General features: G+C 47.2%; 1 protein-coding gene across 2 annotated transcripts in view; it reads left to right on the forward strand.

The window, feature by feature from the left end:
- The first annotated feature begins 1,855 nt into the window (after window positions 1–1,855).
- Window positions 1,856–26,650, forward strand: part of LOC148394869 (pleckstrin homology-like domain family B member 1) — a 130,700-nt gene continuing 105,905 nt past the window's right edge. Inside the window, exon 1 of one of the 2 annotated variants that reach the window (XM_088381540.1) lies at window positions 1,856–2,112. In XM_088381540.1, the coding sequence (XP_088237666.1) occupies window positions 2,086–2,112 (27 nt within the window). In that variant the 5' untranslated portion in view covers window positions 1,856–2,085. Of the gene's footprint in view, window positions 2,113–21,875; window positions 21,971–26,650 lie in introns of those variants that run through there. The other variant, XM_088381543.1, reaches the window with a different exon arrangement.

Here is a 26,650-nt window from a genome sequence, read left to right on the forward strand (position 1 = left end):
CTCCCATGGAAGCAGACTCTCCTTCGAACTTGCCCCACCCCGAAGACTCATCGCCCATCAATCCCAGCCCACAATGTGCTACTGAATATAAAACTGATCTAACAACCTTGGACTTTGCCTTTTCTGAATGGAGACTTTCCGCTCTTGAAGGGCCCAGCGCTGTATTGCACTTTCCTGAAAACAGAGCTTTTTGAACAAGAATTGTGATTGAACTCAACCAAGCTGTCTAAGTCTAATTTCTGCTTCAGTGTCTTTGCATTTTCCTAAATCTGAAGAAATCAAACGAGCACGCAGTGAGTAAATTGAATAACAGGTGATTGGCAAAGGCTTTTGCCGTGAGGCGCAGATAACGCGCTCCCTAAATTGTGGACAGAATCCAACAAATGTTCTAAGGCCACACTATTGGAGTCGCTCGGCATCCGTCCTGCTATATCAGCGACGCCTTCACCTGTTTTTGTATTTTTAATTTTTTCCACAAATCACTTTTACCAAGTTCCACACAAACACACACTTCTATACAACCACCATTCCTGAACACAGAGCAGAAATTATTAATTTTTGTATTCCGCTTTCACTCCACAACATTGCTGCACTGGGAGAGAGAAAAAAGGTTCCCCCTTACCTTTTGTGCCGATCGGACTGCAATATTGTTGAGCAAGAGCGGAGAAGGAAGAATCCTTTGTGGAGCATGCACTTTCCCTTCTGAAGAAATCACGTCGGATGGTCACCATTTGCTGGATTCTGCCCACAATTTAGGGAGCGCGTTATCTGCGCCTCACGGCAAAAGCCTTTGCCAATCACCTGTTATCCAATTTACTCACTGCGTGCTCGTTTGATTTCTTCAGATTTAGGAAAATGCAAAGACACTGAAGCAGAAATTAGACTTACACAGATTGGTTGAGTTCAATCACAATTCTTGTTCAAAAAGCTCTGTTTTCAGGAAAGTACAATACAGCGCTGGGCCCTTCAAGAGCGGAAAGTTTCCATTCAGAAAAGGCAAAGTCCAAGGTTGTTAGATCAGTTTTATATTCAGTAGCACATTGTGGGCTGGGATTGATGGGCGGTGAGTCTTCGGGGTGGGGCAAGTTCGAAGCAGAGTCTGCTTGCATGGGAGTGGTGCTGATTATGGGCGATTCGGTGTGGAGGTGGGGGGCTGTTGGTGTGTGTGTGTGTGTGTGTGTGTTCTTAAATGAACACGTTTGACATTGCTATAGTGTCAGCTTTTAATTATATTGCGCTGTCATTTTAAAGCAAATTGATAAATGCAACAATATTAATTTGCTTTGAAAATACCTGAGTAATAAAATGGATGGATGAAAGATGATCACAATTAAATATAAAGTCTCCTTTGTAATATATACTCCTTGTAGCATGTAATGGTACCCAAAAAAGAGGAGTTTCTTTACATCGAGGTTTATGCAAAGAGCTCACGTAATTATATCGTTGGTGAAGTGAGTGAGTGTTCCGTCTGTGACTGGTCTTTGAATGCACCCCGCTTCAGCGGCAGAACGCGGATGAATTTAAAGACATCAAATGAGAATAATCCTTTATAAAAATTAAAATTGACTGACGCAAACGTGAGTTCTTCATGTTTTAATTGAAAACAACATAGTGCTGACGCCGCACGACGCCGTACGGCATCGGTTTTTCGCTTTCCAAACAAGGCGTGCGCGCTCCCGCGGCAGGGGGAACAAAATCTCACGGGCGAACCAAATCGAGCACAACACTGGCACCCTTACTTGGACTGCGGGTGTTGTTATAGAGGAGGGGGCGTAGGATCCCTCTCCTCATAAAAAGAGGGTGTGTCTTTTTTCCGAATGAATGAACAGGATGACAAGCTTTGAAAGGGTCTCACAGGAGGGAGAGGGAGAGGGGTGAGCCGGGCTGCCCTGTTGTGTTTGGCTTGTGAGAAAGACACTTTTTGGAGGGGCCGCTGAGTCAGAGTACATGTTTTGACTGGAATTAAAACTGGACAATCAGCTACACCACTGTTTGGACTTGGGGGGCATTTCTGAGCGTGGTCAGACTTGGGGAAAGTCTGGTAACATTCAGTCTGTGTTGACGGCTACTCAATAGGATTCGGTGATGACGCTGAAAAAAGTGCGATTCAAGGTAGGAGAATGTTCACAATGTTTGTGGTTGTCGAGATTAATTTTTTTTTATCTTATACATTTTTTAATTATAATAATAGTTAAATCATTTTAAGGTAGGAGCAGTTATCTGTGGTATACTAATGCATCGAACTGCAAATGAAAGTCAGAACAGCCTGCAATGATCACTAGACAGCTGTGATATGTACGCAAAAAGTAGATAAATAATTCCTCTCTGGAGGCTAAAACATCTTTTCCCGAACAATGATTCCCAACCAGTGTACTGTGAGAAATTATCAGGTGTATCAAGGGAAACATACAGTTTTACTACAGTGGGGCAAAAAAGTATTTAGTCAGCCACCGATTGTGAAAGTTCTCCCATTTAAAAGATGAGAGATGCCTGTAATTTTCATCATAGGTACACTTCAACTATGAGAGACAATATTGAAAAAAAAAAATCCAGAAAATCACATAGTCTGATTTTTAAAGAATTTATCTGCAAATTATGGTGGAAAATAAGTATTTGGTCAATAATGGCCTCGATTTGGGGCTCCACGCAAGACCTCTCCCCATGGGATCAAAATGACCACAAGAACGGTGAATACAAATCCCAGAAAAACTCGAAGGGACCTAGTGAATGACCTGCAGAGAGCTGGGACCAAAGTATCAAAGACTACCATCAGTAACACACTGTCGCCAGCGACTCAAATCCTGCAGTGCTCGAGACGTGTCCCCCTGCTTAAGCCAGTACATGCCCAGGCCCGTCTGACGTTTGCTAGAGAGCATTTGGATGATCCGGAAGAGGATTGGGAGAATGTCATATGGAATGTCAACCTTAATGTAAAATATGTGTCTTTTCTCACTAAAGATGGTTAAACACTGTTGTAGAGTAAGATGAAGATCATCAGTAGATCCTGCCCTTCTCGGCCCGTGTTGAAAACCTTAATCCTCTTGTAAGTCATAAACTTCGGTAACCTCGAGAAAACCACTCAGAATGTGATTGAGCAAAGCTGACTTGGTGCCTGTTGGCTCTTCATTAGCAGTCTTGCTGGCACTGCAGTTCAAAGGAAAAACTGCTCAGTCTGGCCAGTGACACTAAGGCGGTAATTACAGCTGAGCACAGGGACAGGAACAAGAGTTCACATAGCTTCTGACTCACAACAAAATTAGGCGACTAATCTAAGATTAGTCGCCTAACTTTGTAAGAAACATTCAATCACAGACACTTTGTCACAACTTCATACACCGTCTGTCTGTCTGTCTGTCTTCCGTCCCTTTGTCTGTACTTCAGACAGACGTATGCACGTACGTTCATCCATCTGTTTACACATAGGCATGCACGCGCACACACACACACGCACGCATGCACGCGCGCGCACACACACACACACACACACACACACACACACGTACGCGCGCACACACACACACACACACACACACACACACACACACACACACGTACGCGCGCACACACACACACACACACACGTGCACACACACACACACACACACACACACACACACTTTTAATTCAAAAACTTGGTCATGCTAAGGCCAAATTTTGTAATATTTACATCTTCAGCATCAGCTCTTGGCTTTCACAGTCCCTTCACTACGAAAACCCTTCACTATGTGGTGCAGTTAAAAACACACAAATAGACTTAATGGTAGCAATACAGTGTTTGTGAGACTTGGCTTCGGTAAAGAATCAGAGGTAATAATGAATTCGACAGCTCACCACTGCAGGGGTTTTACAATCAAGACACGAGTACATATTTATTACCACAGTGAGTGTCGTGGCCATCAGGTGCTTGTGAAGTTCTGTTAAGAGTGAGCTGAAAATCAGAACACACGCTGACTCTGATGTTATTCCACCTTGTTCCCACTTTCACCTACTGTTGTTGTCAGCTGTTCCTGTCCTGCACAGAGGTAACACTTTTCCCGAGTAGTCAGAGAGAGGATGGGGGTTAATGGTAGCTGCCTTAAACAGGAGGCTGTACTCAAAATCAATAGTTTGGTAGCAAAAACATGCATTACACAGCAGGATATGGTAACTATAGTAGTGGTCAGCATATCGAGACTTTTTGAAGAATTCTATGCTTTTGATGGATGGATTTGATGTGGAAAAACATGTCAAACAAAGCCCTGACCTCAACCGCATCAAGTACATTACAGATTATTTTTAAATACGTATTTATAAAAATTCCCAGAAACACACCTCAATATATTGCAGAAAATTATACAAGAAAAAGTTATATTTTTTCTTCCAAATTGTTATGTACGTGTTTGGGAATTAAAAAAACATGAGCATAGACTACTGGACATGTCAAGAAAAGTTATCTGAAATCATCCTAAGAGTGTGTAGAACAAAAAGAGGTGAAATTAAACCAAAAACGCTTGTCAGTAGTTTTGTCGACAATTCAGATGAGTATGTACTGTGACTATTATAACTATTATAATTGTTGCTGATCCTCACAATATATCCACTGTAAATTTCAAGACTAATTGGGAAAAAAAACAGCATTATGCTTAATAATTTGGAACAATGTAAAGCGGCAGCTTGTGTTCCCATCATGAACTTGAGTCTGTGTTGCGTACAGGACTGTACTGTCCGACTGTAGACCCTTAAAATCATGCAGTCTGGAGTTCAACCCATTAACCAACAATCTTAGAAACGGATCTAGCAAGTAATAGTGCAATACAAACCATATTACGTCCAATGTCGTAATATCAAAAGTTTAAAACCAAAAGGGTTAACCATTTGTTAAAAAAAAAAAAAAAGTATCTTATAACATCGCTTGAAAGCATTTGTACAGAGAAGTAGTATGTCGGAAAATTGTCAGCCTCCAAGGCTAGAATTCTATATGCATGTGTGGAATTTTCTTTCAGTAACTGTTCAAACAGCAACAAGTAGACTTTCCATCAAACTGCTTTGGAGCAGCATTTTCTTCTCACGCTACCCTGCTACATTCTGTCTGCCAATATCCACTTGCCGTTCATGTCATACAGTGTCATCTGCACATTTGTCTGTTTCTGCTTCTCAACCACTGGCATTTAGAAACAATTTGGGAATCTTTTGGAGGAAATGCTAAAGTTCATTTTTCTTTTCTTACACATTTTAGCAGGATACATCCATATTCTGTAGCCTTAGCTACAGCCTATCACTGCTGACTTTGAACTTAAGCACATACAGACAGCCAATCATGCTCACATTTGCACCATGACTGAGTGGAAACAGAACCACTAGTCAACAACATGCATGTTATAAAAACTTCCATTAATATTGCAGGTCATAAAAACAGGTGAGCACAAGTCGGCATGTAAGCGCTGCTATTTTTCTTATCACATGTTTGCCAGTGTACAATCAAATAAGATAAAATAAAATAAACACACAAATAAAAAAACTGCTGACTTTGAACTTAAGCACATACAGACTCACAAATAAAATAAAATAAAAAAATAATAAAATAAAGCTGCTGCATTTACAGTCATACTCAAGAGTTGTACTGTTTCACTTTAAAAAGTTATTCAAGTTGTTAAAGTTATTATTATTTAAAAAGCTATTGGTAATTGTTAGGTGCCTTTTTGGTTCTACATAGATTCCTGAAAAACCTTAATTGTCAAACTTATGTCAGTCATATTTAAACTGTAACAATTGCACTTTAGAAAGGCTTTATGTTGATGAGATAGTTAAGTGTTTCCGGAATCGGAGGACAATTTAAGGCACCAACACCATTGATTTTGTTTGATTGTACTGGAAGAAAACACAGGTAATAGTTACATTTAGAGATGCACCGATCCCATATCTGGATCGGATATCGGCCCCGATATCAACAAAATAGATGGATCGGGTATCGGAAAATGCAGCCGATCTGTGAGCCGATCCTTTCCTTAATCTATTGGGACGTGGGCTACGTCATACGTCAGCACCACGTGTGCCGCATGCCACGAGAGTTTTCTAAACAAACGCAAACATGGAGCGAACGAAAGAGTTAGCTGTGTGGAGATACTTTAAACTGAACACGCCAACTAGTTCGACGGCAGTTTGTATTGTCTGCAAAGCTAATGTTGCCAGGGGTGGTGGTAGTACTGCCAGTTATAGTACTACCAATTTAATTAAGCATCTCCAGAAACACCATGCAACGGAGCACCAGGAGTTCCAGCAGTTGAGCAGATCTAAGGGAGCGGGAGGTGGACCTACACGGCAGTTAACGTTAGCAGATGCACTGCAAAGACCGGAGAAATTCCCAGGCAATAGCGCAAAAGCTATGAGAATTACTGAGAAAGTGCTGGAATTCATGGTTTTGGATGGACAACCGATGAGTGTTGTTGAAAACGAGGGCTTCCGACGTTTACTTGAGCACCTGGAGCCACGGCACAATTTGCCATCGCGCAAGTATTTTTCTGAGACCGCACTGTCAGAAATGTATGAGAAAGTGTGCGAACACATGTTTACATTGCTCTATTATTGTATTTGTCAAGTGGCCCACACTTTTGTGGGGTTAAACTGCAGCTCCCCACTTGAAAGGCGCTTGGACAAAAGGATTTGAACTGGACTTCACTCAGTGATCATGACTGTTTTTTTTCCTTGTCTTTGGTTTATTTTCATCTTCAGCCAAACACAGCCAACACAGTCAACACAGCCAACACAGGTGAAAAACCTTAAAATAAACACAAATAGATGGTCAAACTCTAAACCATGATCAAGCAATACAACCCAAAATCAAATACTTAATTTTTAAATACTAAGACAGGATGAAGCCAAACAGCTTTCAACCCGGTAAGTACACACAAACATTTTTCCCGATTTCTTTTTTAGCTTTTACTTTTTTAAATTACACCACATAATTTACCACGATTTCACCATAATGTTTAGCATGATCCTAACCCATATCAATTTTACATATTTATTTCCAAAGCCACCCAGATGCGGGCTGTAGCCCCATGTTCAAATGTCCAGAGGCTCACCGGCTCCTTCTTTTGCTTCGTTTTCCAAGCTTTCCGCTGCAGTCCCGCCCTTTGGAAATGCTGCCTTGTCCAAATCATGGCAGGGTACCATGAGCTCCACCACTCTCCCTCTTAATTAACCCCACCTGGTGCTCTCAACAGCCTGCCTCCTTCTGTGTGGCTGAGACACACCCAGGCAGAGAGGGTGCGGCTTGCAACTCGTCTCAACACCTCCCACTCGATCTTCCCACGGAAACCGCTGGAAAGATCGCAGACAATGACTTGTGGTCAGGGTTTCTATTTCGGGCTTTCTGTCTGCTCTTCCACTGGTAGCAAAACCACCAGTCGTCGGACATCCCGGTGAAGAATTGTGGACTGATGATCCCTCTGGATGCTGGATGTAGGACGCTTGGATGCTGATGTTGTGGGTCTAATCTCAGGGGCGCAGGAGGTTCTCACAACTCTGACTGTCACATCCCGTACGATGCCACGGGAGTCTGGGTTGACACTGATGACTCTCCCAAGCTTAAAGTTGCCCCTCAACGCATTTTGGTCACACAGCCAAACAATGTCTCCTTCTGCGACGTTCCTCTGTGTGGTGTGCCATTTACTCCTCACGAACAGATTAGGACCGGTGAGTTGGCTCCAGGACCTCCAGAATATGTTAACCTGATGTTGCATTTCCTGCAGCCTCTTATAAGGGTACCTTCCAAAGTCGAATGTTTTCCAGTCACCTCACATTGATGCTCGCCCCAACAGGAGTGCATTGGGAGTGATGTACTGCACAGTGTCTTCATGGCTCTGCACCCTCGCAACAATGGGGCGCTCGTTTGTAAGATTTGCAGCAAGCTGAAGGATCGTCTGAAATTCGCTGTAGCTAAGATTCCCTGAGTCCCTCTCCAGGCTCTGGAATGCCTTTTTCACAATCCGAACAGCTGCTTCAGCAGCGCCGTTTCGATGAGGTGAATCCGCTGGCTGAATCTTCCAGTGCCAGCTGGTTCCATTTTGAGCTGACGTCTCCTCCATAACAGATCTGTCCAGCCCATCTAGAAATTGATACAGCTCCTCCAGAACAGGTTTGGCTCCAACGAAATTCGTTCCTGGATCAGACCAAATCTTCTTAGGGTGTCCTCGAATTGCTGTAAATCTCTGATAAGCCATCAGGAAGCTTTCAGTCGACATGGTGTTGGCCAGCTCAGTGTGGATTGCTCTACTGGCCATACAGCAGAATACAATTCCCCAAACTTTCAATCTGACTCTTTTCCTCACATCATCTTTGACCTGATATGGTCCAAACAGGTCGACTGCTGTGAACTCAAATGGAGCTGCCGGCCTGGTTCTCTCCAGGGGCAGATCACCCATCACTTGCTGGCATCTTCTAGCTCTAGCTTTCTTGCAGGTCACACAGCTATCAATGACCTTTTGAGCAATTCGTCGTCCCTTGATGACCCATGCTCTCTTTCTCACTTTCAGCAGAGTTGCAGCAATTCCCTCGTGACCTTCGCTGTGGGCTTCACGAACCAGCAATGTTGAAATCCAAGCACTGTATGGTAAGAGGGGAACACTAACCCTGTCTTCATTGAAAGCCTGGACTCTCCCACCACAAACCAATAACCCAGTTTTTTCCTCCTTGAAGACTACCAGCCGGTCTGTTGTGGTGGTTGGAAAGGTCACACCCTCTTGTGCAGCAAGAAAAAGATCTCTTAAAGCATCTTGACGTTCTGTCACAGTAATAACTCCACCCAATGAAACTGCCTCCCACTTTGGAGTTTCCAGGCTCCTACTTCGAGCTGCAAAATGCTTTGCTGCCCTCCAGACCTGGGCGACAACCTTAACCAGGCGGGTCAGGTTGCTGAACCGTCTTTCATCCACCAGGTTTCGGGCAGCAATGCCAGCAGGTGGCCTCCGGCACTCCAGATCTAGTGGGTCTTTCTTCACCTGAGCTCTTGTGAGTGCAGATGTAAATACTTTCTTCTGCATCTTCCCAACACACTCTTTGGCAGTTGCTGACACATCCTTTGCAGACTTAATTGGCCACTCGTCAGCTGGAAGACTCAGGAACTTTGGGCCTTGCTGCCACGGTGCATCTTTCTCCAACTCTCTTGGGCCAGCCCCCCGAGTGATAATATCCGCAACGTTCAAAGTTCCAGGGATCCACCACCAGTCCTGAATCTGTGTGCTGCCCTGGATTTCTCCAATCCGGTTGGCGAAAAAAGTATGGAATCCATAGCTTTCACGTTGTATTGCACCCAGTACTGTTTGGCTGTCAACAAAGTGATACCACTGCTTGACGTGAATTCGGCCATGTTGCTCGAAATACCTCTTCAACCGGGCAGCGAATACTGCTCCACAAAGCTCTGCCTTGACTGCCTCCCCCTTGTGGTCCAACGGAGTCAGCTTGGCTTTGGACTCCACCAACCGCACTGTAATTCCTCGGTTGTAGGCCCACCGCAGGTACAGGACAGCACCATACGCATGCTCACTGCCATCGGAGAAGGTGATTGCATCGGGCTTATCCAGCATGCCCGCTGGTGTCAGGGCTCTGTAAAACTTGACCTTACTCAGCTGAGCGTATTCTTCAAAGAGGCAGATGGCATCTTCTCTGAGCTTTCCTGACAGCGGCAAGTCCCAAGTATCTTTGATGGTTCTAGACTTGGGTTTGGCCTCCTGAAACGCTCGTCGAACCAAAATGGCCCCTTTTTGCTTAACAGGTGTTGTTAGACCAATCGGGTCATACAGTCCAGAAACTTGGCTCAGCAACTCTCGTCGTGTCAATGGGTCTGGTGTCTGAGCTCTCACCTGTTCCAGATGAAGATCTGGGCCCAGCCTCATTTTCCTCCTCCTCTTCGAGAAGTTTACTCTGACCATAACATGAAGCTTGTCGTCTTCCAGAGTGTAGCCGAGTCCGAGAGCTTTATTGTCCTCTTCTCTAAGTTGATTCGGCAGAATCACGGTCCTGGGAGTAGCCACCTGCTCCTGCTTTTCAGATGACTCTTTCCTATTTTGACCAGAGAAGACCCACGGCTTCAGCTTGAAGCCTCCCGCTCTCAGGATCTGCTCTACATTCTCCGTGATGACTTTAAGCTGTCTCAAGTTGTCATGAGAGGTCAAGATGTCATCAACATAGCTATCTTCCTGCAGTACACGACGCTCTTCCTCAAGGTGGCTGAACTGGGGGAGATTAGCAGTCTCTCTCATGGCTAGTTGAGCGATGCAGCCTGCTGGCTTGTCCCCAATGTTAACTCTCGTGACAGCGTATTCGCCCAGCTCCTCTTCCTCAGAATCACGCCACAGGAACCTATGCAAATGCACCTCTTGTTCTTCCAGCCAAACAGAGTTGTACATTATTTTGATGTCTCCCAGCGCAGCAAACGCTCCCCTTCTGAATTTGAGAAGCACAGCGCGGATTGGGTTAAGGACATCTGGGCCCTTCAGAAGGAGATCATTTAGGCTCACCCCTCTGCACTTCTGACTACTGTTCCAAACCAGCCTCACCGGAGTTGTAACGGAGTGTGGGTTAGGTGCAATGAGGTGGCTAATATACCATACTGGGCCAGTCCATGCACGGAGGATGTCTTTGGTCAACTTCATAGCAGCTCGGCGTTCGACCATCTCATGAACTTGAGCTGCATAGGCAGCCTTCCACTCTGGTTCCCTGCCCAGCCGCCTCTCAATCCTCAAGAATGTGGCCTCAACTGCGTTCCTGTTCCTTGGCAATGTAGCTAGATCTTCGACCCAGGGGTACTTGGTGTGCCAGTGAGGGCTCTCACTGTGAACATCAGCAGCAACATAGGTGAGCCCGCTCCTTACTACCTCCAGCTCCCTTTCTTCGGCGAGGGTCATTTCTTTACCACCTGGCTGACAGTTTCCACACCGACAGCCCCCACATCTTGGAACACAGCCAGCACCGATACTGTCCCATTTCCACCAGTCGAGGAAGTTGGATGCGGCTGCAGTACAGCTGGATCTCTGAGGTTGAACGGGGACTTTGCAGGTGCGTTCTTCATACATCACAGCAGCAGTCCTCATAGATCTAGCAAAGTGCGTCCTTGACGTGCGGGCTGAGACAGTGACCTCCTCAAACAACTCAGGATGGGTGCCTGCAACTGTTTTCCCGAGTGGACCGTCCCACAGCACGAGGTCCCCCACCGTGCGGATTTTCTGTGGAGCCAACTGCCCCTCTTTGTGACTTATAAGAAGCTGGATCTCTTTTGGTCTTTTCAGGTCACTAAGTGGGATGTCTGGGAAGAACCTTTGTAGTTTTTCGGCTGACACATGCCTGTGGATGTTTGCTATGCTGTCTAAGCCGTAACAAATTAGCTGGTGGGACTTGAGAGTGCTTTTTGGGGTGGTGATACGGATTTTTAGGAGGTATCGTTTGGTTTTGACCAAGACTTTCATGCCTCCCACGCCATGAACCACAAGCGTGATGTCTTCACTTCTAAGGTTGAGCTGCCCTGCGGCCTCATGGGTGATATAGTTGGTATCGGATGCTAGGTCGATCAAAGTCCCAATTTTCTGCCCAGCATTGGCAGTTACCTCCAGCAGCATCATGATGACCGGCCACTCCACTAGGCCGCTCTCTGCCAGGAGACTTGAGTGCGTCTTCGCAGCGTGGGAGGTTCTTGCTACTGTGTTGCAGAATGCGTCCCGGCACTGTTGGACTAATTCAGGTGAGAGCTTTTTGAAAAATTCTTCCTGGGCCTCAGTGTAACCCTTCTCGCCACCTCCCACTGTGCTGCCTTTGCTCCTCCTCTGGGCCATGCTGCCTCTGGATGGTTCAGCATTGGGACACAGGTAGAAATGATGCTCTCTTTGATCCTCGCACTCAGGATTTTTACACAGGAATGTTGTCTTGCAGTGAGTATCACCATCATGGATCTCTAGGCATTTCCAGCAGGCGCCCAATTTCCGCACTGCCTCCTTTTTCTCTGTGAGCCTGAGCACCCGGAATTTCTTGCAGAAATACAGCTTCCTCTTATGCTTACTGTCCCCACAGATGATGCATCCTGAGAGGTGGCTACTTGACTGGCTTGAGGCTCTAGTTCTGGCTTGCCTTTGCTCAGGCCGCTCTCTCCTGGATGATGGCTCTTCATCCCTCAACTGGTCCAGCTGTTCATAAATGCTTTCTTGACTCTTGAGGAAGGTCAGAAGACTGTCAAACCGCTTCTCTGGATCAGGACAACTTCTCCCAGCTGCATAGAGAAGCCACTCTTTCTTCAATGTGTCAGGAAGCTTGCTTTCTATTGACTTTGTCACCAGAGGATTCTTTAAAGCATCAGTTTCACCAAGGTCACTCAGATCTTGAAGGGCTTTTTCAACAGCTTGGATGAGCTCAACAACTCTCTTGGGCTGGTGGCCTCTAACAGCTGGAAGTCTCTGGAGCTCCTCCACTATTTCAATGGCGATCGCTGTTTGACTTCCAAACCGGTTCTCCAGGACCCGAAAGATGTCGTCTGCTGTGTTATAGGTCATCAGCCGAAGATCTCTCATTATTTTCTCATCCAAACTGTCAAGGAGCTGGAACTTTTTAACTTCTTTTGACCCAGTGGGCTCTCCTTGCCTCTGAAGGGCCTCCCAGTCTCTTTTCCAGCGATGAAAGTCTCGCCTGATGCCAGTGAACTTGGGGAGGGGGGTTGGCTTTAGCCTAATGGCTGTTGGGTAGCTGATGGAAGCTGCACTTACACTTCTTTCAACATCTTCTTTAGCTTTTGCTCCAATGAACCATGCTTTTCTGGACATTAACTTGGGAATGACGCTGTCAAGCTCCCTCACACGCAGTTGGAAGTCTTTCTGCTCGGCGGGAGGGGCCCAACACTTCCACTGTGTGTGCAGCTCCTTTGCTCTCTTAATCAATGTAGTAATCAAACAGAAAGTCAAAGGCCTCTTTGCTTCCATCAGGTTCAAGGGACATCACAGTCTTTACTTTCTTCTCTGCAGCCTCTACTGCCATCGTCACTTCCTCTTCTCCGAAGTTAGCCCAGAGTGTCCTTTGAATGAGGTCCCTCAGCTCTTTCAGTTTCATCTCACACCCGTCTGCAGTTTTCACAATATCGGCCTTTTGCTGTTCGCTCAAACCTGGAACTTCATCAGGGTCCTCCCCCAGCTCCATCTCTGCAAGGTACTGGGTCTCCACATCCTCGTTTGCTTCCATGACTTTGCTGGACTCAATTATAAGGGTCTTGAAACTGTCTCTGAGCTCCTCTTCAGACATTATGGCATGCATCCGGACAATGTTGTTGGCCAGCCTGGAGAATTGCCGCTTTGCAGACGTCCTCTTGGCTTTGAGATGCTCCAATGACTGTGAGTCAGCCATCTCTCCTTCCCACCAGGATTCAATTGCCGTGAGCTGATACTCAGCGTGTTACCAGGCCTCTGGATTTCCAGGCCTGGTCAGTTGCTGTTCAGGATACTCCGGTCTTCACACCGGTTTTTCACTGTCAAGTGGCCCACACTTTTGTGGGGTTAAACTGCAGCTCCCCACTTGAAAGGCGCTTGGACAAAAGGATTTGAACTGGACTTCACTCAGTGATCATGACTGGTTTTTTTCCTTGTCTTTGGTTTATTTTCATCTTCAGCCAAACACAGCCAACACAGTCAACACAGCCAACACAGGTGAAAAACCTTAAAATAAACACAAATAGATGGTCAAACTCTAAACCATGATCAAGCAATACAACCCAAAATCAAATACTTCATTTTTAAATACTAAGACAGGATGAAGCCAAACAGCTTTCAACCCGGTAAGTACACACAAACATTTTTCCCGATTTCTTTTTTAGCTTTTACTTTTTTAAATTACACCACATAATTTACCACGATTTCACCATAATGTTTAGCATGATCCTAACCCATATCAATTTTACATATTTATTTCCAAAGCCACCCAGATGCGGGCTGTAGCCCCATGTTCAAATGTCCAGAGGCTCACCGGCTCCTTCTTTTGCTTCGTTTTCCAAGCTTTCCGCTGCAGTCCTGCCCTTTGGAAATGCTGCCTTGTCCAAATCATGGCAGGGTACCATGAGCTCCACCACTCTCCCTCTTAATTAACCCCACCTGGTGCTCTCAACAGCCTGCCTCCTTCTGTGTGGCTGAGACACACCCAGGCAGAGAGGGTGCGGCTTGCAACTCGTCTCAACAGTATTTGACCAAGTTACTTGTTTATTCTCTTGTCCGATGCTATATTTTATTTTTCCACATGTAGAGGTATGTAGCTTGTTAAATCAACCATAATATCGGATCGGTATTGGGTATCGACCGATACGCAAAGCCACGGCATCGGTATCGGTATCGAAACTGAAAAAGCCGGATTGGTGCATCTCTAGTTACATTTCCCCAGCAACTTGAAGAAATATTTAAAATCTTATAGAATTAAGAATGCCATTTAAATACTAATTTAATTTAACAGAGCTGCAAATCAATGCTAATACTCTAGTTTTTTGCTTAAGAGTACATGCTGTGTTCCCTCACAAATTCACTAGCAGGTGGGTGTCAATATCAAGCCCTGACTCTTACAGTTATGTGTTTGTCTGATAATATGAGTAAACCTTTTGCATTGGAGTGACAAACTCCATTATTGCTGAACATATTTTAAAACGACAAAATGAAATCTAAAAGAGAACTTTGGTCTGCTCGTGGTTCTCTGCAGGATTTAGCTTGAGACACTAGGTGACAGCAGTGTTCTTCCATCTGGTATCTAAACAATAACCACCATCACCATCCTCCCCTTTTTCAGAAAATAAGCTAACCACATAAATAAAATAAGGAAGTCTCGTTTCAAGTGGTACGACAGACCGTAACATAAAGACTGACATGGAAAGTTGGACGATGCCGCTACTCAACAATAGTGTTGAATAAAACATTTCTGGTGGCACATTGCTCGCAGGCTTCTTGGTGATAGAGGTAGGGGGTGGGGGCGACATGTGGGAGCCTGATTCACCACCCTCATTGTGTGCAAACATAATAAATTAAATGAATAAATACAGATGATGACCCACTCTCTCCAGTTGTTAACTTCTTTCTTCCTCTCAGCTCCGTTCCAATTGCTAGTTAATGCACATTCATTTTTTTAACCACTAAATGGTATTTTCCAAGCTAATCGCAAAGTATACCGTCAGTTGACATTCAGGCCTTTGATGCTCCTAATGAGTGCTTCCTTCAGCTCTGCCCTCAGGTTATGCAACGCTGCATGTTTCTGAGAAGGCGGTAGTATTTGATTGGTTGCGTGGGTGCCCTTGATGAGGCGCAGTGAGAGAGCACAACCAAATGTGTTTTTCATTAAAGATGAAAAGTGTTTACTGTCTCAGATGTCTGTTTATGCAAAGTCTAAACACATGTATTCACATCAAATGACCAATTTACCTCGCCCACTCCCATCAGTTTATAGTTACCTGGAGTCTTATTAATTACTACACATTGCTGGTCTTGTGCAACTTAAACAAAAATGTGAGGTACTTTGCCACATCATCAGTAAAAATCATAAAAAATGAAGACCAGAAGTTCACACTGATTTCTCAAGAGTGTTCAAAGTTTTTGCTCCTGAAAAAACATAGAATGTAAGGGCCACTTGACATTTTTCACCTTTCTGATGACTGTGAGAGAGGTGTGTTTATTTAGCAAAAGAAATCTACAAATAAATCAAAAAGTCAAAGATTTTTCTGGATTTTGGGGTGGCCAATGTATCCCACTAGATCAGCGGTGTCCAAACTTTTTGCAAGGAGGGCCAGATTTGATAAAGTGAAGGGGCCCGGGGGCCAATACTTTTTTCAGACATGTTTTAACTACAGAAATTTCATGCAAATACATACAGTTATGAAACAAATTTTATTGTCCCAATTGTCTTTTTTTTAAATGACAAAACAACCAAATATAAGCCACTCAGGCAGATGTGAATAACTTTAAAAACACAAATTCTGCCTTTCATTCATATATGAAGAGTCAGATCACGTTGACCAAACTGTATGAAATACTTTAATTTACAAGAGTTTAAAATTAATTTTGCCTCATGGACATTTTAAACAGGAGTTATAAGTAATGCAAAGTTGTCTGTTATTATTAAAACTTAAAACAAGTGAATTTTGCTCTTGCCATTTACAATATTTTTCAGAAAGTAATAGTTTGTGTCACGTCACAAATTCATAACTTCAACAGTATTAACATGGCCACTTCGTAATATTTAATACTAAGTAATTTTTACTTTTGATTTACTTTTGACTCACACCCCCACGTGATGAATCGCTGTTGTGATGCCAGTTCAGCTTGGAGCTGCTTCACTTTATCAGCGCGGTTTTAAAATGTGGCTTAAAAATGACTGTAGTGTTAAAATAAATTTTTGTGATGGTGACAGTCTGCCCTCACAAATATTACTATCAATATTATTTCCTGTGGGAACAAATAGGAGGTCAACCAGTATGGTCGGAACGGGTTGTTATTTTTTTTTGCCTAGAAGGTTCCACTTTATTAGCAGATCGTTCAGCCAGTCAGGGTCATTTCTGCTGCAGCTGTGTGATCTGAGAGAAACACTGATGTGTTTGCTTACACTTAAATCTCACCCACTCTGAAAGGAATGTGAAGCACGTAAGCATATAATACATAGCATTTTATGCACGCATGTAACAGCCACAAACATTTGCACAGAGTCAAATGAGCAGTTTGGTCAAAATGAGGAAACATCACGCACATTCTATTTTGGTTCATTCTGATGAGGAATTCACCAAGTTAGCCCAAAATATTACGTTCAAATTTCCACTTTGACACAGTTGCAATTGTGCTAGGCTTTTTTCAAGATGGCGGCGCGTGCACACGCAGCGGCCACTCTCTGTCCCGTCAGTACGGTGATTTGTTCGTCTAATGAGTGTTCGTCCGACAGTCTTATGTGTTCGTCTCGTCGTGCTTTACCGTGCTACAAGTACAGCAGGCAGGTTCCGCTCGACATCGGCAGAAGTGGATTTTGTGGCGTTCTGGACTTTGAAGCGGCGACATTAAAGGCGCTCGGACTGCTACGTCCTGAAACGTCGCCGACCTCGCCCGCTATTCCTCCCACGGTTGGGAGCCGTCGGAAACGGTGTGCGAGGAGGCAGAAGAGGGGCAAACGCGGAGGCGTCCGGGCCAGGCTGGCGGCCAACCCAGCGCGCCCGGCGGTGCCCTCCATTCTTCTGGCGAATGTTCGATCGCTGGACAACAAAATGGATTACGTTCGCCTGCTGAGGTCTACGAACCGGACGGTGCGGAACTGCTGTGTGCTTGTGTTCACCGAGACCTGGTTGACTGACAACATTCCGGACTCTGCCGTGCATCTGGAGCGGTTAGCGTGCTATCGGGCGGACCGTGCCATTGTACGAGGGGGAAAGTCGCGAGGAGGTGGAATATGCGTCTACATCCGAGAAGAATGGTGCCGGGACTCTGTGGTGGTATGTAAGCACTGCTCGCCACTTGCGGAGTTTGTGATCATCAAGTGCCGTCCTTTTTACCTGACGAGGGAATTTACCGTGATTCTGCTAGTCGCGGTATACATCCCGCCTTCCAACATCGAAGGCGACAGGATCGCGGCGCTTGGTGAACTGTACCAGGCTGTCAGTGAACAGCAGACAGCGCACCCTGACGGTTTCACCATCTTCGCTGGAGACTTCAATCATGCCAACCTGAAGTCTGTTTTCCCGAGGCTTCACCAGCATGTTACTTTTCTGACACGTGGAGACAGCTTCCGAGACCTGGTCTACTCTGCGCAAAAGGGAGCTTTCAAAGCCACCCCCCTCCCCCATCTTGGGCTTTCTGACCATCTCACCGTTTTGCTTTTGCCCGCATACAGACAATTGGTAAAGGCATCCAGGCCGGTTCGGAGGCGGGTTCGGGTGTGGCCTGAGGGTGCCTCCAATGCACTTCGTGACTGCTTCGACACCACTGACTGGGACTTGTTTAAGCAAGCAGCCACCTACAACAATCGGACGGACATAGAGGAGTATACTGACTCTATTACCTCTTACATCACGAAGTGCATCGATGATGTGACTTGCTCGAAATCCGTCGTCACTCGCGTGAACTGGAAGCCGTGGCTGACAGGGGCTGTCCTCAGACTGCTGAGGGCCAGGGACAAGGCTTTCAGAGCGGGGGATGAGGCTGGCTTGAGGACAGCGAGGGCCGACCTGTCCCGAGGCATCAAAGAAGCGAAGAAGGCGTTCTCGTGCAAGGTCTCCACCCACTTCAAGGACAGCAAGGACGCACGTAGCCTTTGGCGGGGCATTCAGACCATCACGGACTACAAGCCCGCGCCGAAGAGCTGTGAGGGCGACGTCCGTTTGCTGAACGATCTGAACCGCTTCTTTGCTCGCTTCGACGCCCAGAACAGCACTTGCCCGCTGAAGACCAGCCCCCCCCCCCACACACGAGCAGCCCCTGCGCCTCTCTGCCGACGGTGTGAGGAGGGCGCTTGCCGCTATTGACACCCGTAAGGCGGCGGGCCCTGACAACATCCCGGGTCGAGCGCTGAAGGACTGCGCTGGGGAGCTGTCGGGTGTCTTCACGGACATCTTTAACGTTTCCCTGCAGCAGGCCATCGTCCCCTCGTGTTTCAAGACTGCCACCATCGTTCCTGTGCCGAAGAAACCTGCATCGTCCTGCTTCAATGACTACCGCCCCGTGGCACTGACGCCCATCATCATGAAGTGCTTTGAGCGGCTTGTCATGGAGCACATCAAATCCGTTCTCCCCCCCACCATTGACCCTTTCCAGTTCGCGTACCGTGCCAAGCGGTCCTCTGAGGATGCCATCTGCTCTGCCCTCCACTCGGCCCTCACCCACCTGGAGAGAAAGGACTCATATGTGAGGTTGCTGTTTGTGGACTTTAGCTCTGCCTTCAACACCATTGTGCCGCAGCGACTCATCTGCAAACTCGACGAGCTGGGCCTCAGTACCTCCCTCTGCAACTGGCTACTGGACTTCCTCTGTCAGAGGCCTCAGGTGGTGCGTGTTGGCGACAAAATCTCCGCCAGCATCACGCTGAGCACGGGGGCCCCCCAGGGCTGCGTGCTCAGTCCATTGCTCTTCACCCTGCTGACGCATGACTGCACTGCGACCTACAGCGACAACCGCATAGTGAAGTTTGCTGACGACACGACTCTGGTGGGTCTCATCACGAAGGGCGACGAGACTCGGTACAGGTCGGAGGTTGACCTTCTGACCACGTGGTGCAGGGAAAACAACCTCCTGCTGAACGTCAACAAGACCAAGGAAATCGTTGTTGACTTCCGGAAGGGTCACACAAAACACCTGCCGCTGATCATCGACGGTGCTGTGGTGGAGAGGGTGAGCTGCACCAAGTTCCTGGGGGTGCACATCAGTGAGGACCTCTCCTGGTCCGCAAACACCTCGTCACTGGCAAAGAAAGCTCAGCACCGCCTGTACTTCCTGCGGAAGCTCAGGCCTGCATGTGCTCCTCAGGCAGTCCTGTCTACATTCTACCGTAGCACCATTGAGAGCGTCCTCACCAGTTGCATCGCTGTCTGGGGTGGTAACTGCACTGAACAGAACTTGAAGGCCCTGCAGCGCATAGTGAATACGGCTGGTAAGATTAGTGGTGCTTCGCTCCCCTCCCTGAAGGACATTTACACCTCCCATCTCGCCCGCAAGGCAACCTCGATTGCGAGAGATGTGAGTCACGCGGCTCACTCTTTGTTTGACCTTCTGCCCTCTGGGAAGAGGTACAGGACCCTGCGCTCCCGCACCACCAGACTCGCCAACAGCTTCTTTCTCCAGGCTGTTAGGACCCTGAACTCGCTACCCCCTTCTGCGTAGCGTGCGGCACTGTTGCGCTATTTTCTGGAATGTCTGCTGTACGCGCACTTGCTCCTTTTTTTGCTCCTCTTATTTATTTATTTGTTGTGTTATTTATTAATTATTTATTCAGCACGCTGTTGTTATACTTGTTTACTTGTTTGTCTGTTGTGGGCCATGTCTTGTCACCATGGGATAGGGGGGAACGAAATTTCGGTTTCTTTACGTGTCTTTGGCATGTGGAGAAATTGACAATAAAGCTGACTTTGACTTTGACTTTACTAGCACATAATCAACATCTACGGTTAAGTGCTCTTCTCGCATTAGACACTGAAGCCTGTGAGGCCTGTGAGAAAAAGAAAAGATACATTATTATAATTATTTAAATGTATATGTATTATAATACATATACATTTAAATAATTATAAAAATGGGCAAACTACGGCCCGCGGGCCACATCCAGCCCACGGAACCGTTTAATCCGGCCCCCCAAACCTGAATAAATTGTATTATTAAAAATTGTTTGGGTCATTTTTCTTGCAATTACTATGTTTCCCCAATAGATGGGGAACCGTCCGCTCGCGCATTTACTCCCGGAAGCCGTGTCAGAAAGCTCGGTGCGAACTCACAAGTGCGTCCACGTACTAAGTAGTACGGACCCGGCGCACCCCGCGCTCTATTTCCATCGGTGCAAAATTTCGAGTGTGGGCTGTGACGTCAGCATTCGCGTAAATCGCGCACCGAGCTTTCAGATAACGTTTTACGCTAATGCCACCAACAAACCTTCCCCTGGAATCCTTCCATTAAAATGAGTGGTCCGAGGAAAAGAAAGGTGGACACTGAGTGCCGAGTGTTTAAAAAAAGAGTGGACTATTTGGCTCGACCTACGTGTATGAGCAGACGCTCAGCCACATGAACGTCAACAAAGCCCGTCACAGATCTAGGTTAATGGACGGACACCTCGCCTCTATCCTAAGAATTACCACAACAAATTTGACTCCAGACCATGATGCCCTAGCAAAAAAGGGAGACCAACAATACTATTGATTTCTTTCATATTTTATTTAGATGTATTCTTTCACTGATTCTTCAAGATGATATATTCTGTCAGAATGTTTGCCGTTTGATGTGATTTCGCCTCATTAGATAAACATATTTCATAAATCTGACGTGCAGGTGATGAAGTGATGGAAACTATTATTCATAATAACACTGTCGTATTTAATGAGAATCACTGATAGTAGTTTTTTGGTGAAATCTTTTTTTAATGCTGTTAATAAATGCATTTGTTTTCAAAAAGCTTTTTTAATATCCATGCTTTACTACCTATTAAAAGTAACAACCTTTTATGCAATGACCTTTACATGTCATTTCTATTACTTCACACAAATACTACATCCGTCTGTTCCTGGTTCGGCCCCCCCGGTCAAAATTTAGAGCCCAATTCGGCCCGCAAGTCAAAAAGTTTGCCCACACCTGTATTATATAAATTTTCTTCATTCTATGCTGTACAATGAGCCATCACCCAGAAAGTATTTTTTTTTTTAAACTGAGCCTATTTTTTAAATCTGGTCACTGGCTGTAACCCGCCGATTTGTTATAACGTCTTACCTAACACACAAGTCCAGTTGAAGGATAACGATTTTTTAAATTTTATATTTGAAATGGAACACAGGACCATTTTATTCAGAAGAATGAATGCCTTGTGTCCCCATTTTGGGGCGAGGCCCCCTGGACAGGAAGGCTCAGAGAGTGTATGGGTGTGTGTGTGCGTGTGTGTGTGTGCGTGCGTACGTGTGTGCGTGTGTGTGTGTGTCTGTGTGAGAAAGAGCAAACGTAGACCAAGAGATTGAGAGGGAGGAGACCAACAGCAGCAGCAACAGCCAAACAGAGCGTGTCAGCAATGTGACGGCCACATGGCTTTAGTGTAGTGTGTTTTGACAGCAACAGACTATGTATGCGTATGCATGCGTGTGCGTGTGCGTGTGTATGAGTGTATGTGAATAAGTTAACCTGATGACAGCAGAGCGAAAACACACAAGGTTAAAAAGCTTCTTTTTAAACCACAGGCTGTTTTATAACTGTGCGACATCAGCAGTTTTCACTTCCATCTGCATGGTGGTGTGTTCACCCAGCAGACGTCCGTCATATATCTTCATCAGGTAACGTTGACACACAGTTGACACAAAGAATGCTCATGTTTGCAGACCTTTATCTTATTTCTTTCCTTAAGGGCAAAGTGTGTACTTAGTTTATCAACTGTCCAGACACAACAGTTGAATCTAATCTTGTCCAGAAGAGGCTCCCTGTTCAACCCTGAAAACTTGTCTAACGGCAGAGATTATATTTTTATTTTTGATACTGCAGAATGGAGAAAACAAGGGCAGCACAGTGGCGGACTGGTTAGCACGACCACCTCACAGAGGTGCAATTTTGCATCCGGTTGCATTTTCTCCCCGTATCTGCGTGGGTTTCCTCAGGGTACTCTGGTTGCCTCCCACATTCCAAAAACATGCATGGTAGGGTGATTGATCACACCAAATTGGCTGTAGGTGTGATTGTGGGTGTGAAAGGTTGTCTGCCCTGTGATTGGCTATCAACCAGTTCAGGGTGTACCCCACCCAAAGACTACTGGGATAGGCTCCAGCACGACCGCAACCCCCATGACGAAACAATGAAGTGTTAGGACGCTATATCCGTAAACAGCATATGTGTGCGTAGTTGTAAAAACTGATGCATCTTGATTATCATGTCATGTAGGGGCAAACGTCCTTTAGCGTGTTAGGGAAATGAACCGAGGAAGTTTTTCTTTTACATGTCCCCCCAGCGCACCTGACAATTTGGTATCCAAAGGTAGACTAAATATTAGACAATCTGAAAGCAGGTGTAAATTGTGTTCGGAATTTTGGAGGATTATATCGAGGTACGGGCAAACAGATTCTGACCTTCACTGACGTGAAGTGGATGTTATTGTATTTCACTCTGAATTGTGCGGACAGCTATTGGTGGATGTAATGGTTGGTTTCACATACAGACACGGGTCTCCAAGTGCCAACTTCACAGTGGCTAATTTTATATCATCTGCAAGTGGATAGCCTCTTGCAGTTCCTTTTAAATGTTCTTTGTGTGTGTTTTTGTCTTGCATAGACTCCAGTATATGCTTCCACTCTGTAGGCCATGCATCTTTCCTGTGCTAAATTTCAAGGGAATGAGGGGACGCTTTGAAGGGATGGGATTGAAGTCGGCCACAACAGTGCACATGCCCATTTTTGACTTCACTTGTCAATGAGCATACCAAAGGAAGGAAAACGTCCTCTGCGTGCACAACTAACAAAAATAGGACCCTTGATTTTGATTTGGTCTTGGTTTATGTTGTCAATATGTATGATAGCCCTTAAACAATGCTTGATATCCAATTTAGAAGCAAAGAAGTGGGGCATAGCACGTGTTGTTTTGGTACCCCATCAAAATATTTCTGACCGTGATGTCTGAATTTAATTTGTTATTTCCATCTGGCCCCTCCGTCAATTGTCACCTTATCATTGTGGAGGGGTTTGCGTGCACCTATGATCCTAGGAGCCATGTTGTCTGGAGCTTCATGCCCCTGGTAGGGTCACCCATGGCAAACGGGTCCTAGGTGAGGGGCCAAACAAAGCACGGCTCACAAGCCCCTCATGATGAATAAAATAAATGGATTGCGTTTTCCCTCGTCCGGACGCAGGTCACCGGCGCCCCCCTCTGGAGCCAGGCCTGGAGGCGGGGCTCGAAGGCGAGCGTCTGGTGGCCCGGCCTTCACCCATGGGGCCCGGCCGGGCACAGCCCGAAAAGGAAACGTGGGTCCCCCTTCCCATGGGCTCACCACCTGTGGGAGGGGCCAAAGGGGTCGGGTGCAGTGTAAGCTGGGCGGCGGCCAAAGGCAGGGACATTGGCGGTCTGATCCCCGGCTGCAGAAGCTGGCTCTTGGGACATGGAATATCACCTCTCTGGCTGGAAAGGAGCTCGAGCTAGTGTGCGAGGCAGAAAAGTTCAGACTAGACATAGTCGGACTTGCCTCCACGCACAGTTTGGGTTCCGGTACAAGCCCTCTCGAGAGGGGCTGGACTCTCTTCCACTCTGGAGTTGCCCACGGTGAGAGGCGTCGAGCAGGTGTCGGTATACTTATTGCCCCCCAGCTGGGCGCCTGCACATTGGGGTTCACCCCGGTGAACAAGAGGGTAGCCTCCCTCCACCTTCGGGTGGGGGGACGGGTCCTGACTGTTGTTTATGTCTATGCACCAAACAGCAGCTCAGAGTACCCACCCTTTTTGGAGTCCTTGGAAGAAGTGCTGGAGAGCGCTCGTTCTGGAGACTCCATCATTCTACTGGGTGACTTCAATGCTCACGTGGGCAATGACAGTGAGACCTGGAAGGGCGTGATTGGGAGGAATGCCCCCCCCCCCCCCCCCGATCTGAACCCGAGCGGTGTTCTATTATTGGATTTCTGTGCTCGACACGTATTGTCAATAATGAACACCATGTTCAAACATAGGGGTGTCCATGTGTGCACTTGGTGTTCTATTATTGGACTTCTGTGCTCGACACGGATTTTCTATAATGAACAACATAAGGGTGTCTATGTGTGCACTTGGCACCAGGACACCCTAGGCCGCAGTTCGATGATCGACTTTGTAGTTGTGTCACCGGATTTGCGGCCGCATGTTTTGGACACTCGGGCGAAGAGAGGGGCGGAGCTGTCAACTGATCACCACCTGGCAGACCCAAACGCTTTGTGAGGGTCTGCTGGGAACGTCTGGCAGAATCCCCTGTCAGGAAGAGCTTCAACTCCCACCTCTGGTAGAGCTTTTCCCACGTCCCGGGGGAGGCGGGGGACATTGAGTCCGAGTGGACCATGTTTCGCGCCTCCATTGTTGAGGCGGCTGACCGGAGTTGTGGCCGTAAGGTCGTTGGTGCCTGTTGTGGCGGCAATCCCCGAACCCACTGGTGGACACTGGCCGCAAGGGATGCCGTCAAGCTGAAGAAGGAGTCCTATCGGGTCGTTTTGGCCTGCGTGACTCCGGAGGCAGCTGACAGGTTGGCCAAGCGGAACGCGGTTTCGGCGGTTGCTGAGGCAAAAACCCGGGCGTGGGAGGAGTTTGGCGAGGCCATGGAGAATGACTTTCGGACGGCTTCGAGGAAATTCTGGTCCACCATCTGGCGTCTCAGGAAGGGGAAGCAGTGCAACGTAAACTCTGTTTACAGTGGGGATGGCGTGCTGCTGACCTCGACTCGGGACGTCGTGAGTCGGTGGGGAGAATACTTCGAAGACCTCCTCAATTCCACCTACACGCCTTCCATTGTGGAAGCAGGGCCTGGGGACTCTGTGGCAGACTCTCCAATCTCTGGGGTCGAAGTCACTGAGGTAGTTAAAAAACTCCTTAGTGGCAAGGCCCCGGGGGTGAATGAGATCCGCCCGGAGTTCTTAAGGGCTCTGGATGTTGTGGGGCTGTCATGGCTGACACGCCGCTACAACATTGCATGGACATCGGGGACAGTACCTCTGGATTGGCAGACTGGGGTGGTGGTTCCCCTCTTTAAGAAGGGGGACCGGAGGGTGTGTTCCAATTATAGGGGACTCACACTCCTCAGACTCCCTGGTAAGGTCTATTCAGGGGTGCTGGAGAGGAGGGTCCGTCGGGAGGTCGAACCTCGGATTCAGGAGGAACAGTGTGGCTTCCGTCCTGGCCGTGGAACAGTGGACCAGCTCTACACCCTCAGCAGGATCCTCGAGGGTGCATGGGAGTTCGCCCAACCAGTCCACATGTGTTTTGTGGACTTGGAAAAGGCGCTCGACCGTGTCCCTCGGGAGGTTCTGTGGAGGGTGCTTCGGGAGTACGAGGTGCCGAGCCAACTGATAAGGGCGGTTCGGTCCCTGTATCACCGATGCCAGAGTTTGGTCCGCATTTCCGGCAGTAAGTCGGATTCATTCCCAGTGAGGGTTGGACTCTGCCAAGGCTGCCCTTTGTCACCGATTCTGTTCATATTTTTTATGGACAGAATTTCTAGGCGCAGCTTAGGCGTTGAGGGGGTCCGGTTTGGGGACCTCAGCATTGCGTCTCTGCTTTATGCAGACGACGTGGTGCTGTTGGCTTCTTCAGGCCATGATCTCCAGCTCTCACTGGAGCGGTTCGCAGCCAAGTGTGAAGCGGTCGGGATGAGGGTCAGCACCTCCAAATCCGAGTCCGTGGTCCACGATCGGAAAAGGGTGGAATGCCCTCTCCGGATCGGAGATGAGATCCTGCCCCAAGTGGAGGAGTTTAAGTATCTTGGGGTCTTGTTCACGAGTGAGGGGAGGATGGAGCGCGAGATCGACAGGCGGATTGGTGCAGCGTTGGCAGTAATGCGGACTCTGTACCGGTCCGTCGTGGTAAAGAGAGAGCTGAGCCAAGGGCAAAGCTCTCGATTTACCGGTCGATTTACACTTCTACCCTCACCTATGGTCACGAGCTATGGGTCGTGACCGAAAGAACGAGATCCGGGATGCAAGCGGCCGAAATGAGTTTTCTCCGCAGGATGTCCGGGTTCTCCCTTAGAGATAGGGTGAGAAGCTCGGTCATCCGGGAGAGACTCGGAGTAGAGTCGCTACTCCTCCAAGTTGAGAGGAGCCAGATGAGGTGGCTCGGGCATCTCATCAGAATGCCTCCTGGACGCCTCCCTGGGGAGGTGTTCCGGGCATGTCCCACCGGTAGGAGACCCCGTGGAAGACCCAGGATGCGCTGGAGAGACTATGTCTCTCAGCCGGCCTGGGAACGCCTTGGGGTCCCCTGGGATGAGCTGGATGAAGTTGCTGGGGAGAGGGAAGTCTG

This window comes from Syngnathus floridae, chromosome 7 (genome assembly GCF_059516105.1).
Source record: "Syngnathus floridae isolate MCC-2025c chromosome 7, RoL_Sflo_1.0, whole genome shotgun sequence".
Classification (NCBI taxonomy): Eukaryota; Metazoa; Chordata; class Actinopteri; order Syngnathiformes; family Syngnathidae; genus Syngnathus; species Syngnathus floridae.